This window comes from Erpetoichthys calabaricus, chromosome 2 (genome assembly GCF_900747795.2).
Source record: "Erpetoichthys calabaricus chromosome 2, fErpCal1.3, whole genome shotgun sequence".
Lineage (NCBI taxonomy): Eukaryota > Metazoa > Chordata > Cladistia > Polypteriformes > Polypteridae > Erpetoichthys > Erpetoichthys calabaricus.
The window spans coordinates 154,534,778-154,548,699 of NC_041395.2; the positions used below are offsets into that span (position 1 = coordinate 154,534,778).

The window sequence follows — 13,922 nt, forward strand, 5'->3', positions numbered from 1 at the left end:
GTTCTCCGTGGGCACGATTGCACGACAGCGGGGAGTTAATGAGGTAGTTGGAGCAAATCGCACCTGCACGTGTGGGTGCGTTCGTTCTCAATTGCTTAATTGGCTTTCTGTGCCGTGTGATTAAGGCGCTGCGGCCACAGAGGCGTCGGGATACGGGGCTATATATACGGGTCGACATCAGGAAAGCGGGGAATATAGAGGAGAGGAGGAAGAGTGAGAAAGGAGGTTTAAAGACGGGAAAGAGCAGTCTAAGCCGGAGGATCTGGCCACCTAGAAGTAGGAGACAGAACGAGCTGGGGTCCCGCGAAGGAGTGTTTGGTTGTGGCGCTCTAGCGGCTAGTCTACCCCACTGAATCTTTGAGTGAGTGGGGTGAGCAAGGCAGGTGTCCTCCCGAGGGATCCGAGGAGTAACTATGGGAGCGTGAAGGGAGGAGAGCCGACCTCGGATGGTCTGGCAGTGATGCATGCAGGCAGCTAAGACGGAGGTCGGCCAAAAGGAGCTTGTGGCTGTTGGGTCTCCGCCGGCTGCAGGAGCAATGGGTGAGCCGGGGAGAATGAGAGACGGAGGTGGGCCGGAAAGTATTGAGAGAGAGAGAGACTGCATTTTAACTTCTGTGTTTTTTAACCTTGGATTTTAAAGGATTTATTTGTTTTTTTTATCTTCACTGAATACTTGGTTTTATGCTTTATTTATTGAACCTGATGCACTTTTTGTTTGGACACTGTGATTATCGTTTTAATAAAAGCACATTGTCACTTTTTGGAAATATCCCCTGGCTTCATTTGAGAAGTGTCCTCATTTGTCAGCTCATCTCGGTGACATTACCGACGGTGTTGGGTTCAGGGCTTCCTGTAAGGACAATGGGAACATGGAGCGGACCTGCATCATCACATAGCACTTGGATGAATGCTGGTGTTGAGGATCACTGTGTAGGAAGTGATGCTGCCAAGTCTGTCTATGCTGGTACCTGCCAGTTAGAAATTTCAAAATCCAGTTGAAGAAACTAAGTCCCAACTCTAGGAACTTAGTGATCAGCTTTTATGGTGCAACAGTGTTGCATGCTGATCTGTAGTCTATATACAGTACTGTTTTTAGGCATAGCAGTTTTTATTATAGTGGTGTGCTGTAACGGTATGAGTTACAATAGATCCGGTAACTTTCTCTGTGGTGCCATTTTGAAATGATCAGACTGGAAATGCTCTAGACCTAGATGGCACAAGGATTTTTTAATAGACTTGAACTGTCTGAAATTCCATCCAGACAAAATGTTTCAGGCTTATATCATCAACAGAAATAGCAAGGCTCAGTAATGTGCTGTTGGAGTCACTCAGGCAGAAAACCTTTTGTTATCTCAATCATAGCAGGTTTTAAAAGTGCAAGTTCATTTGGGAGAAGACATGTGAGTGAGTTTACAAACTTTAGGTCTCATGGTGACTGCTGTATTCAGTTTCCAACTTAACTTGGTTTACTTACAGAAACTTTGCTTTCCTAAGTTGTACTTGCATTTTTTGTATGTTTCCATATTGAAAACCTGAAATGCATTAGTGGAAGCCTTTAGTAAATTACATATGTCACTGCTTATCCATAGTTTGTATTGAGGATTTGTAAGGATTATTTTCAAGGTCACATAGTCATCCACAAAATATTTGAATCTAGTGCTGACTGTTGGCTACTCGTCCAGATTTAATGAGAAACCTGTAAACGTTTTCCAATCTGCAGATTCAAAATAATCTTGTAGTTTTTCCTCTGTCGTTTTTAGTCCAGCATTGTACTGCTTTTGTTACAAGGCTCTAGCTTCAGTCTTTGCTTGTGAACAGGCAGCAGGAGTACTGAAAAGCACTGCCTCAAGCACCACAAAACAGTATGGAACTTATCTTTAATAACTATTTATACAAGCAGTAATATAAACAATTTAGTGATCTTTCATAGGTATACATTTAAAAAAATGTTTTGATTATTTCATGTGATTTTTATACATTATTGAAAGCTAAATTCAAAAATGAAAACCATTTTTATCCATCCTATTTTTCACAGAACACATTTTTAGCTGTGAATTGTTTTTTTATTGTCTGCTATTGCAATATCAATGTTCTAGTTTAATGAGGAGGATGCATGCAGGATGAGACAATCCAAAGACTGTCTCTTTCACAAATTTAATATTATGACCTCAAAAGAACTAGACATAACCATAGCGATGATTAGGCAAAAAATCAAAGCTGTGGCTGATCAATACCAGATCAATAACGACAGATCCAATCCAATTGTATTGAATCCACTTTCTACATTTTTGGCTTCATACAGTAATGTTAGCTACAAAGTCAAAGGTCATAATAATATCATTAACCATCTACTATATATGGATGACCTAATGCTCTGTGCAAAAAGACCACAAGAGCTTAACAGGCTGTTGGAGTAAGTGGAAATTTCAACCAGGATATTAGCGTGTCTTTTTGCTTCAACAAATGCAAGGTATTCCATCTCAAAAGATGAAAAGAGCCAATAATATCAGGTGAAGGACACATTCTGCTCTGCAGCCAAGAGTTTGAGGAATACAAGCCAATCAGACCTATAAATATTTGGGGATAAAAAATTTTGGCAAAGTTAATCACAAAGAAATCCACTTCCTCAAAGTGGAATATTCCGAAGGGCTGAAGAAGATCTTGGGAATTAAATGAAACTCCTGAAATATCATTAAGGCAATAAATAAATATGCAATCCCCATATTGACCTACAGTTTTGCAGTAGTCAGTTGGAAGTTATCTGAAATTCAGTCGCTTGACACAAGAACCTGCAGACTCCTTAGTCTTATTAATCATTATCACCAAGTAAAGCTGAGATAGAGAGGTTATATCTACCAATAAAGAAGGGCAGGAGAGGACTCATAAACATAGAGTCGCTTTACTAAAGGACAGTCATTAAACATACCCTATATCTCAAAAGTAAAGAGGATGAAGTTGTCCGTGCTGTTTGAACACATGACTTGATCTAATGTCTAAATATTCCATCCATTAGACTGTCAGATATTCTCCTCTTGATTTAATTTGAACAGCGAACGATTAACTGAATAGACCACTATAGTATACTGTATATATCCTAGGTGGGAAAGCCCCCCGGCTCCTTCAATGCCCAACCCCTCCGGCGCCTTCCGCGCCCAAACCCTAGTTGTGGCCAGAATATTAGTAAAATCTGTAAATGTACAAAAGAAAAATTATTATTTATTGGAGTCAAAATCATGAAATTCTAAAAATATGTAAAAGAAAAATAAATTATTATTTAACAGAGTCAAAATCATGAAATGAGAATGAAATATTTACTCTCTTAACGATTGGAGTATTCCTGTTAAACTGAGGTCCACTATGCTCAATGCACGACATTTGTGATATTTTAGTTTATAATTTAAAAATGGAATAACAATCTGAAAATCTAACAACACCACATTAAAGTTTGATAAGTTCTGAAAAGAATGATACCAAACATATATACTGTATGTAGGATTTAAAATAAGCCAGACAAAAAACGTTACATAAAAATGTCATAAAATAGTTGCACAAAACCGTTGCACTTTTAGGCTTAGGATTTTATATATAAAGAGTAGATATATATGAAGAAATCACAAAACCAACAATGTGTCTATAGCTAGAAGAGGAAATCAATGCATGGACAGTTTCAAAACTAGGTTGAGAAGGCACATGTTTATATTCAGGGGTCATTCAGCTGGATGAAAAGGCAAGCCATCAAGCTGTCATTTGAAGCCAGTATTTTTGTCATCCAAGATGAGGCAGTGAAAACTAAATACTACATAAGATAAATCTTCAAACAACCAGAAGAAGATAGTTTGTGTTGCCTATGTAAAAAATGTGATGAGACCATACATTACATTGTCAGTGCTCGTGAAACACTAGCCAATATGTCCCTTCTATGGTGTCACAACAATTTAGTAAAATATATCCACTGGATTCTAGCTATGGATAAAAATTTCCAAGTGCCAAGACACTGGTGGAGATGGAGTTTGCAAGAGCATAAAATCCTGGAAAATACTACATCTAAGATTCTCTGGGAGCTCCCTGTTCAAACAGATGTCACAGTCAATGCCAACCAGTCAGGCATCATTTATACGAAACTATCCACCAATAACACTTCTTAAATAGATATCTCTGTGATGCTGGACTATAACATCGGTCCTAAAGAAGAGAAGAGTATGTAGAAGTAGTCCCTGTCATCATAGGTGCTACTGGGGTTATAGCTAAATCCATCAAGCAATATACTGAAAAGATCTTGACCAACATCTCTATTCCACAAAAACAAGTGGCGATATGCATGGCATCCATTGTCAGCAGAGTCCTCGGCATGGATAGCAGTAATTAATACCAGACATTTTCCTTTGAGATAACCCTGATTAGGCACCTTAACACTGACTGGACCTAAATTCTGAAATCTACCCCTACCCAAGACTATCAACTATGCCTTGGGCATAATTTTCATACCAGCTGAAAGGCTGTGAGATCACTTTAATATCATAATAAATAATAATAATAATAAATCATCATCATAATAAATTTAATTTAGATAGCACATTCCCATGCTCAAAGAGCTTTGAACTAGCTTTGTGGATCTGTTGCTTAATGAAGCAGTTTGTCAAAGCCCTATCAAAAGATGGAGCCTGGTTTATGTATTAGTGCCAAAAGTTTCCAGGTTTGTCTGAGGCTAAATTGAAAGGGGGCATTTTTACTGAACCTGATATTACAAAACTGATTTCTGAAGCACAATTTGAATGACCTGGAAAGAGAGACTTGGGTAATTTTTTAGGTAACAGTAAAGATCCAAATTACAAAGAAATTATCAAAAAAATATTAAGGTAGATTAAGGAATAGAGTTGCAACATGAATCTCAAAGTTCACTTTTTGAATTTTCATTTGAAAATTTTCCTTGAACATCTTCGGTCAGTGAGTACAGAACTGGATGAAAGATTCCATCAGGATATCAAGGGAATGAAAAGAAATTACCAAACACGTTGAGTTATCAGTATGATGGCATACAACTGTTGGATGATTCTTAGGGATGCACCAGAAAAGGTGTACAAAAGATGGGCGACCAAACAATGTTTTGGATCAAAAAAACTAAGAATTGACAAAAACTATAGAAGTTATATGTAAGTCAATGACTAAATACATTTATAAATATTAGATTGCATAAATATTTTCAAGTTAACATGGAGAAAGTTTGTTCATTAATTGATTTGAGTTCAGTGTAAAGCTTATTTTTGCTATTAATTGTAGTCTTAAATTAGAAGGGACAGTCTGTAGTGCAGTTGTTAAAAGTGGTGCTTCAGAGATCCAGCGTTTTGAATATAAATCCCATGCTGAGTTTTATGGGTTTTCCTCTTACATCCACAGGCCAGGCTAGCTGGTAACTCTATAAAGTGACTGTTGTGTGTGAGTAGGCTCTGTAATGGATCAACTGCCTGTCCACAGCTATGTCTAGACTTGTGCCAAATGATGTGGGTCCCTGCAGCCCCAAAATAAGATTAAGTAAGTTTTAGACTGGTATACAAAGTCTCTTGTTAATTTGATAGTTACCTGGGGACAGAAACGTTTTTGTTCTAGACTAGAGAATCAATGTGTTTGATTTTTAACTTCTGATAAGTGAATTATGGTTAGCAAGTTAGTATTTTATTCTATATTGTCTATATATACTGTATATTGTGAGCTTGTTGGACTTCAAGATTATAGAACATGGTTAGAGATGGCTTTAGTTTAAGGGCCATTCACATCACTTTGTTAGCATTGATTTCTAACTCTCTCCAAATATGAAATAGATACATGTACAGTTCACCTCTTCTTGCTATTTTTGATAATATTTTTCTTATTTTCTGTATGTTTTTATAGTTTTCATTCACAACTGAGGTATACTGCACCATAGTTTTTTTAAGATTATAATGATGTCAGGCATTAATCTCAAAAATATTTAGAAATCTATGCCATAATAAAGCAATTAACTTGGCTTTAATGAAGCTAGAATGCTGTTGCAGCTGCAGTATTTTTTTTTTTCAAAAAGGATGTATGCGTGGGACAATTTTTTTGGTTAAACATTTATTCTTGAATACTGTACATTGCAGTACAGACTGTGATTTCTAATAGGACTAGGGTATATATGAGTAAAAATGTGAAATTGTTAGGACGTTGAAGCTTACGTGTAATATCAAATGCTACAATACTGGGACTGATACTCCCTTGTCTAGTATTTGCTTATTTGGATGTCCATTGGATTATCCAAGGATTTTAGTACTGCCCTAAACCATCAAATAAAGATATTATTCATTATCATTTTTTTTGTGTAAAGATAAAACCTTTTGGGTAAATATAAAACCTTAGACATAAGCGAGGAGAGTGTGTTGAGCAGATGGAAAGAGTACTTTGAGAAGGTTGATGAATGAAGAAAATAAGAGAGAGAGAGAAGGTTGGATGATGGGGACATAGTGGATCAGGAAGTACAATGGATTAATAAGGATGAAGTAAAGACAGATATGAAGAAGATGAAGAATGGAAAGCCTGTTGGTTCAGATAATATACATGTGGAAGCATGGAGGTGTTTAGGAGAGATGTCAGAAAAGATTTTAACCAGATTGCTTAGTGGAATCTTGGAAAGTTAGAGAATGCCTGAGGAGTGGAGAAGAAGTGTACTGGTACCGATTTTTAAGAATAAGGGAGATGTGCAGAACTGTAACAACAACAACAACATCTATTTATATAGCACATTTTCATGCAAACAATGTAGCTCAAAGTGCTTTACATGATGAAGAAAGAGAAAAAAGACAAAATAAATAATTAAAATTAGGGAACACGAATTAACATAGAATAAAAGTAAGGTCCGATAGGCCAGGGAGGACAGAAAACAAAAAAACTCCAGACGGCTGGAGAAAAAAAATAAAATCTGCAGGAGTTCCAGGCCACGAGACCGTCCAGCCCCCTCTAGGCATTCTACTTAACATGTAGTAACTACAGAGGGATAAAATTAATGAGCCATAGCATGAAGTTATGGGAAAGAGTAGTGGAAGCTAGGTTAAGAAGGGAGGTGATGATTAGTGAGCAGCAGTATGGTTTCATGCTAGGAAAGAGCACTACAGATGCAATGTTTGCTCTGAGGGTGTTGATAGAGAAGTGTAGAGAAGGCCAGAAGGAGTTGCATTGTGACTTTGTTGGCTTGGAGAAAGCATATGACAGGGTGCCTAGAGAAGAGTTGTGGTATTGTATGAGGATGTCAAGATTGGCAGAGAAGTATGTAAGAGTGGTACAGGCTATGTACAAAAGATGTGTGACAATGGTGAGGTCTGCAGTCTCTCAACCCTTTCTTATTTGCACTGGTGATGGACAGGTTGACAGACAAGATTAGACAGAAGTCCCCATGGACTATGATGTTTGCAGATGACATTGTGATCTGTAGCAAAAGTAGGGAGCAGGTTGAGGAGACCCTGGAAAGGTGGAGATATGCTGTAGAGAGGAGAGAAATGAAGGTCAGTAGGAAAAAGACAGAATACATGTGTGTGAATGAAAGAGAAGTCAGAGGAATGGTGAGGAGGCAGGGAGTAGAGTTGGCAAAAGTGGAGGAGTTTAAATACTTGGGATCAACAGGGAGTGTTGAAGAGAGGGGAAGAAGAAAGTGCATGCAGGGTGGATTGGGTGGAGAATAGTGTCAGGAGAGATTAATGAAAAGATGGTAGTGAAAACAACTATGTTATATGGGTTGAAGATGGTGGCACTGACCAAAAATCAGGAGACAAAGCTGGAGGTGGCAGAGTTAAAGATGTTAAGATTTGCATTAGGTGTGACAAGGATGAACAGAATTAGAAATGAGTACATTAGAGGGTCAGCTCAGGTTGAACGGTTTGAGAAACAAAGTCAGAGAGGTGAGACTGTGTTGGTTTGGACATGTGCAGAGGAGAGGATGGAGCTGCCAGGTAAGAGGAAGAGGAAAAGAGGAAAGCCTAAGAGAAGGTTTATGGACGTGGTGAGAGAGGACATGAAGGTCATGGGTGTAAGGAAGCTAGATGCAGAGGACAAGAAGCTTTTACCTTGCTTTATATTTAAGGAACATGCTCTATGATGTTTTTGTTAAATTTTTCCAATATAAAAGAAATTCTAATTTTGGTCAGTCCCATTTTGTTACTGCACCTATAATATTATTTTATTTAATAATCAAAATAAAGTGGAAGATATTTTGATGGCAGAAATAATTTAGTTGGCATATGCTGCCCTCAATGATGCACATATTTACAACCTCATAATAATAACACTATTAAGATTTATTTATTTATTTATTTATGACCTTTCAAATGCAGTTCAAAATGTTTTACAAAGAATACAAGGAAGACAATATAGTAAAAGGAAACTCCAATCATTTTAAAGTGAAATGACAAAAAGAATACAATATATGTGAAAAACAAAATCACACAAATGTAAATCAAAAAGTCAAGGAAGGAAGGAAGAAAGATAAATTCTAACAATTTATAAATATTAAAGTATGCAAAAAATAAACCAAACAAAATGGAAAATTAAAAAGATAACATTTTTAGTGCTTCATAAATTAGTAACAGATGGTTCATGACAAAATTCATACAGGAAGGACTTTCCTAGTGTACAGGCATAAAAGCAGAAGGCAGCCTCACCACATACTTTTGTCCAACATCCTGAACATACTGTATTTCCTTCAGCAATGATTTAGTACCTATTCTGCCAGACACTCTGAAATGTACCCAGCAGCTAAATCATTAAATTCAAAAGAATTTAAAAAATCCTAAGAGAAACTAGCAACCAGTGCAGAGATGCTAAAATATCTGTAATATGCTCTACTCTCTTTCTTTTGAGTTCATGTCAGTACCCTGGCAACTGCTTTTTATACCATTTGGAGTATTTTGGTATTCCAGAAAATATGTTACAATTTTCTATGTGATAAATTACAAATGTATAAGTCAACTGTTTAACATCTTGCTGGGAAAGATTCTACTCTAGCTATCTTCCTAAGGTGAAAGAAAATGTTCCTAGTGATGTTGTTACTGTGTGGTTTAAAACTCAGGTCAGGCTACAGAACAATACCCAAGATTTCTCACCTTACGTCTAATTTGTAAAGTCAGATTTCCTAGCTCAATTATAAAACATTATCTTTCTGAAAACTAACCAATAAATACATTCTCTATTACTCACACAAGCAGACACACTCCTGAGTTAAACAGTGTCTGTGATGAAGGAATGCTCACTTACATTCTCAAATTTGCATATTTTCTTTAGCAATCCCTTTCTTTTGTTAACAGTGGAGTTTGAATGTGAACATTTTGAAATAAGTACATTATGTCAAACTGGATCTCTTAAATTTTAAAGTGCATCTGTTTGTAGGACTCACAAAAAAAACTCAGGACAGGCTTTAGGTCTAGGACTATACCTCAAAACAACAAAAGGCCTAGAGTAGTAAAGCAGGCAGCCTGGCTGTGAAATTTCAAAGTAGGCTTGTAGTCATCACACACCAAATAAGGACCAAGTGTTATGTAAGAGTCTGTATTTATGTATATTTTATATTTTATTTTCATTTTTGAATGATTATATTTCATATTGGTTTTTTTTCCTGTTATGTTTATAATTGTGCATTGTCTTTTTAATTGTGCTACTATTCCCTTGTGTGTTGTGAGCTATTTAAGTCCAGAGCTGAGTAAGCTAAAATCAGGAGAAATTTTAGTGTGAAGGAGCTTATAGTGAGCACTAGTTTTTGTGTAGATTTTCTGGCATTTTTCATTATTTCCACTTTGCCATTGGTTTTTTGCTAATAGATTACGTAGTGGCATTTGTTTGCCTTAGATTGCCTTTCTAGCCACATAGTTTTTGCTATTTTGAGCTTTTTGCTTGTATTTGTCTATCTAACGGGGAAAAAAATTCTAAAGGTTATAGTTTGGGATTCTCTTTACAACCCAGAGTTTTCATGGTTTAATCTTCCTTGTAAGACATTTTTTATATCGTTATCTTTTTTGTACTTTCAAGGCTAGCTACCCATTTTAGGGCCTGCTCAGGCTGTATCATGCAGGATGATTTCTGAATCAAGCTGGTCTGAGGTGTGCCTGTTCTGGGTTGGCGTGTGAAGAAGGGTATATCAAGTATCAGGATGTTCCAGGTGCGCACCCATGAGCCTATGACAGCAAGGAGCCTTTTCATCCTGCTCCTCCAAACTCTGCCATGATGAAACGATCCAGTGTCCGGGTTGTCAGTGTGCAAAATGTTAAAAGAGAGATCTAGGGAGTGCTATTCATTAAATCACCCACGCTACTGTGGGGGTTTTAATCCAGTCTGGCTTGTGAAGGTACTGGCCTGCCTTTTGTAGAGCTTTTTGACCTCACCTTATCTGTCATGTTTGGAACTCCAAATAATAACACTAAACTTGTAAATTCGGAAAGGAAGAGGGGAACCATTTACTGCCCAAAGATAACAAAACCGAGTTTGTTAATAATTATATAAGTTTATTAACAAAAGCTGATAACTAAAAGAGCAAAATACTAAATGTAGTCTTAACCAAAACCAAAGGCAGAATCTGAAGAACAATGCCTTAAATGAGCCAAATGCAGAGAATCATAAAGCTAGCACTTACAAATCCAAAATCCAAAAGTGAATGAGATGAACAATACAAGCAAGAGCCTTATGTAAGATGAGGGCAGTCACAGCCACTGCATCAGGGGGTTACCTCCCCTTTAGCTCACTGTATAAGAATCAAGGACAATAACTAACAGAATTATAAAATACAAAATGATTAACAAATGAAAAGTTGTTAAATAAGAATAATACAATGCAAGAGAAAAAGAATAATACATTTCAAGAGTCAAGAATAAAAAAATACCAGTATACATAAACAGTAAAAAAACTAAATACAGTATAAGGAATGGGTCCTATTCAAAACATGACTGAAGCAAAAGACTATTCTTTGAGTGTTATTGTCTGAGGTTTTTTGTTTCTTTAAAGGAGATTATTATATGGTGAAGAAACTTCTTGAAGAGAAAAAAAATGATGAACTCAATATCAACTGTGTGGATGTATTAGGAAGAAATGCTGTGACAATCTCTATTGAAAATGAGAACCTGGATATACTGCAGCTTCTTCTAGAACATGGTTGTCAGGTAATGTTTTGTTTTTTTTATGTTATAGCCAAAGCATTTAGCTATTAGTACAGGGTGATTGCAATCTGATGGTGTAACACGTAATAGGATCTGAACATCACCACAAGAAGTGGAATCAGGCAGGCACTGATGGGAAGAATTCATGTTGTCCTGCTGGTGCAGAAGGAAGGGCTCTGCCTAGGGAAAATATGCCAGTAGGTGTGATGGTTTCACTGCATACTATCTGGTTTAGACACCAGCATTAAGGGAGGTGCATCACGGGTGGACTAGGTGGTAATGCATAATATTCACAAGGTCACTAGTGAGCAACTCAAAGTTTTAACTCAGGAATGTGATTACATTCCCATTTAAAGATGATTTTTGGAGGACAGGTGAGAGTAGTACCTCCGGAAGGTCCAGGGTTGTAATAGCCTTGGGGACTGTAGTTTATCAGCCTGACACTGTTAGACTTGGACCTTAGCTTGAAAAGTGATTTTATGCTTGGTCATAAGTGACCCTGGGATGTGGTTTAAAATCACCTCAGAGACAGAGGCATATGGATTGTAGAGTCGGGGAGAGTGCTTTGAAGTAGTACAGTGGGTAGTAAGTGGACAAGCCTCCTCACTTTGTGGTAATGGAATAGACAGCAGATGTAGCTATAGGATTTTTTTTTGCTTATTTATTTTTTACTTTATGTGCTCCCTTTTATGTATCTGTCTCTATCATCACTTTTGTGTTGAATAATGTTGATTAATGTATCATGTTTAGAAATCCTTTGCATTATTCTTTGTTCAGGAAATGCTTCAAATGCATACTCCATGTGTTGCGGTATATTTATCTCAAAGTATATACAATGCTATGATAATTATCACCTAGAAATTCATATTTATGTATATACAGTCGTGGCCAAAGTTTTGAGAATGACACAAGTGTTGGTTTTCACAAAGTTGACTGCTTCAATGTTTTTAGATCTTTTTGTCAAACGCTTCTATGGTATACTGAAGTATAATTACAAGCATTTCATAAGTTTCAAAGGCTTTTATTGACAATTAGATTAAGTTTATATAAAGCAAAGAGTCAATATTTGCAGTGTTCGTCCTTCTTTTTTAAGACTTCTGCAATTCGCCATGGCATGCTTTCAATCAACTTCTGGGCCAAATCCTGACTGATGGCAGCCCATTCTTGCATAATCAATGCTTGGAGTTTGTCAAAATTTGTGGGTTTTTGTTTGTCCACCCATCTCTTGAGGATTGACCACAAACTACAGTGTGGTACCAGACAAGGATACCCCTTGTCACCACTGCTTTTTGCAATCGCCATTGAGCCACTCGCAATTCACTGTTGAAATGCTATTGAGATAAAGGGGATTATCAGAGATGGACTGGAACAGAAAGTTTCTCTATATGCAGATGATATGGTACTGTGTATATCAGACCTACAAAATACTGTGCTTGCAGTCCTAACAGCACTAACAGAATTTAAAAATATTTCTGGTCTCAGAATCAATTTGAACTAAAGTGTGCTCTTCCCAGTGAATTGTCAAGCATACAACATTAGATTGGACACCTTTCCTTTTATCATCGCAGATCAGTTTAAATACCTAGGGGTAAGCATCATAAATATAAAGCTCTTTATCAACAAAATTTTGCTGACTCTATGGAAAAAATTAAACAAGACTTGCATTGATGGTCAACCCTTCATCTCACTTTAGCTGGAAGAATTAACATTGTTAAGATGAATATCCTTCCTAAGCTTCTCTTTTTATTTCAAAACATTCTAATATACATCAATAAATCATGTTTCAAGAAATTAGACTCAACCATAACCTCATTTATTTGGAATTCAAAACATCCACGTATTCAAAGGGCGACCCTACAAAGACCTAAGGCAGAAGGCGGCATGGCTCTACCTAACATTCAGTTTTATTACTGGGCAGCAAACATACAAACTATAAAAACCTGGACATGGACAGAAATAGACGAACATGCACAGGCTTGGTCTGCAATAGAAATAAAATCCTGCAGTACTTCTTTATACTACTTGCTTTGTACCCCAATAAATACAAGCTATCGCCAATATACTAACAACCCAATTGTGCTTCACTCCATCAGAATATGGAACCAGTGTAGGAAGTATTTTAAGAGAAGAAGAAGAGAAGATTTTATCTATGGCACCTCTGCACGAGAACCACCTTTTCCCACCCTCTCAAACGTATGCCGTTTTTAATGCCTGGAAAACATTCAGGATTAAATCACTTAGAGCAGTGGTTCCCAAACTCGGTCCTGAGGACCCACTGTGGCTGCAGGTTTTTATTCCAGCCAAGTTCACAATTAGTCACAATAATTGATCTCATTTATTTAGATGTTTCTTTTTTCCCCTTCTCTTATTCTACCTTTAGAAAAGCACAGCAGTATGATTCTTTACATTTGTAAGACATTTTGAAATACTTCTACTTTTGCTTTAAACGCTTACCTCTCTTTTGTTGTTGTTTTTTCGTGCAGTTTGCACCCTTCATTGTATCCTAATAATGATAATTAAAACAAACAGAACTGACAGCCAGGTAAGCAACACGGAATGATGAAAGGCTGCAAAAACTTTAGTGTCAGACCCACTAATTAGTAGGTAATAAATTAAACCATCAGAACACCTGGAATAGCAGAATGAAAATCAGGCTGAAAATTGTTAAAAAGATAAAACAAAAAAAAAACACTACCCCCTTATAAGTGCTTAGTACATTTTAATAAAAATTTACCAAACGTAGTTTTGTTATTTCTCCACTGACTCCAAAACACAGAA

General features: G+C 36.8%; 1 protein-coding gene across 1 annotated transcript in view; it reads left to right on the forward strand.

Annotated features, from left to right (window-relative positions):
* Positions 1-13,922, forward strand: part of trpc1 (transient receptor potential cation channel, subfamily C, member 1) — a 92,724-nt gene that overhangs the window by 17,630 nt on the left and 61,172 nt on the right. Inside the window, exon 2 of the mRNA XM_028794680.2 lies at positions 10,993-11,147. Within this exon, the coding sequence (XP_028650513.2) occupies positions 10,993-11,147 (155 nt within the window). The remainder of the gene's footprint in view (positions 1-10,992; positions 11,148-13,922) is intronic.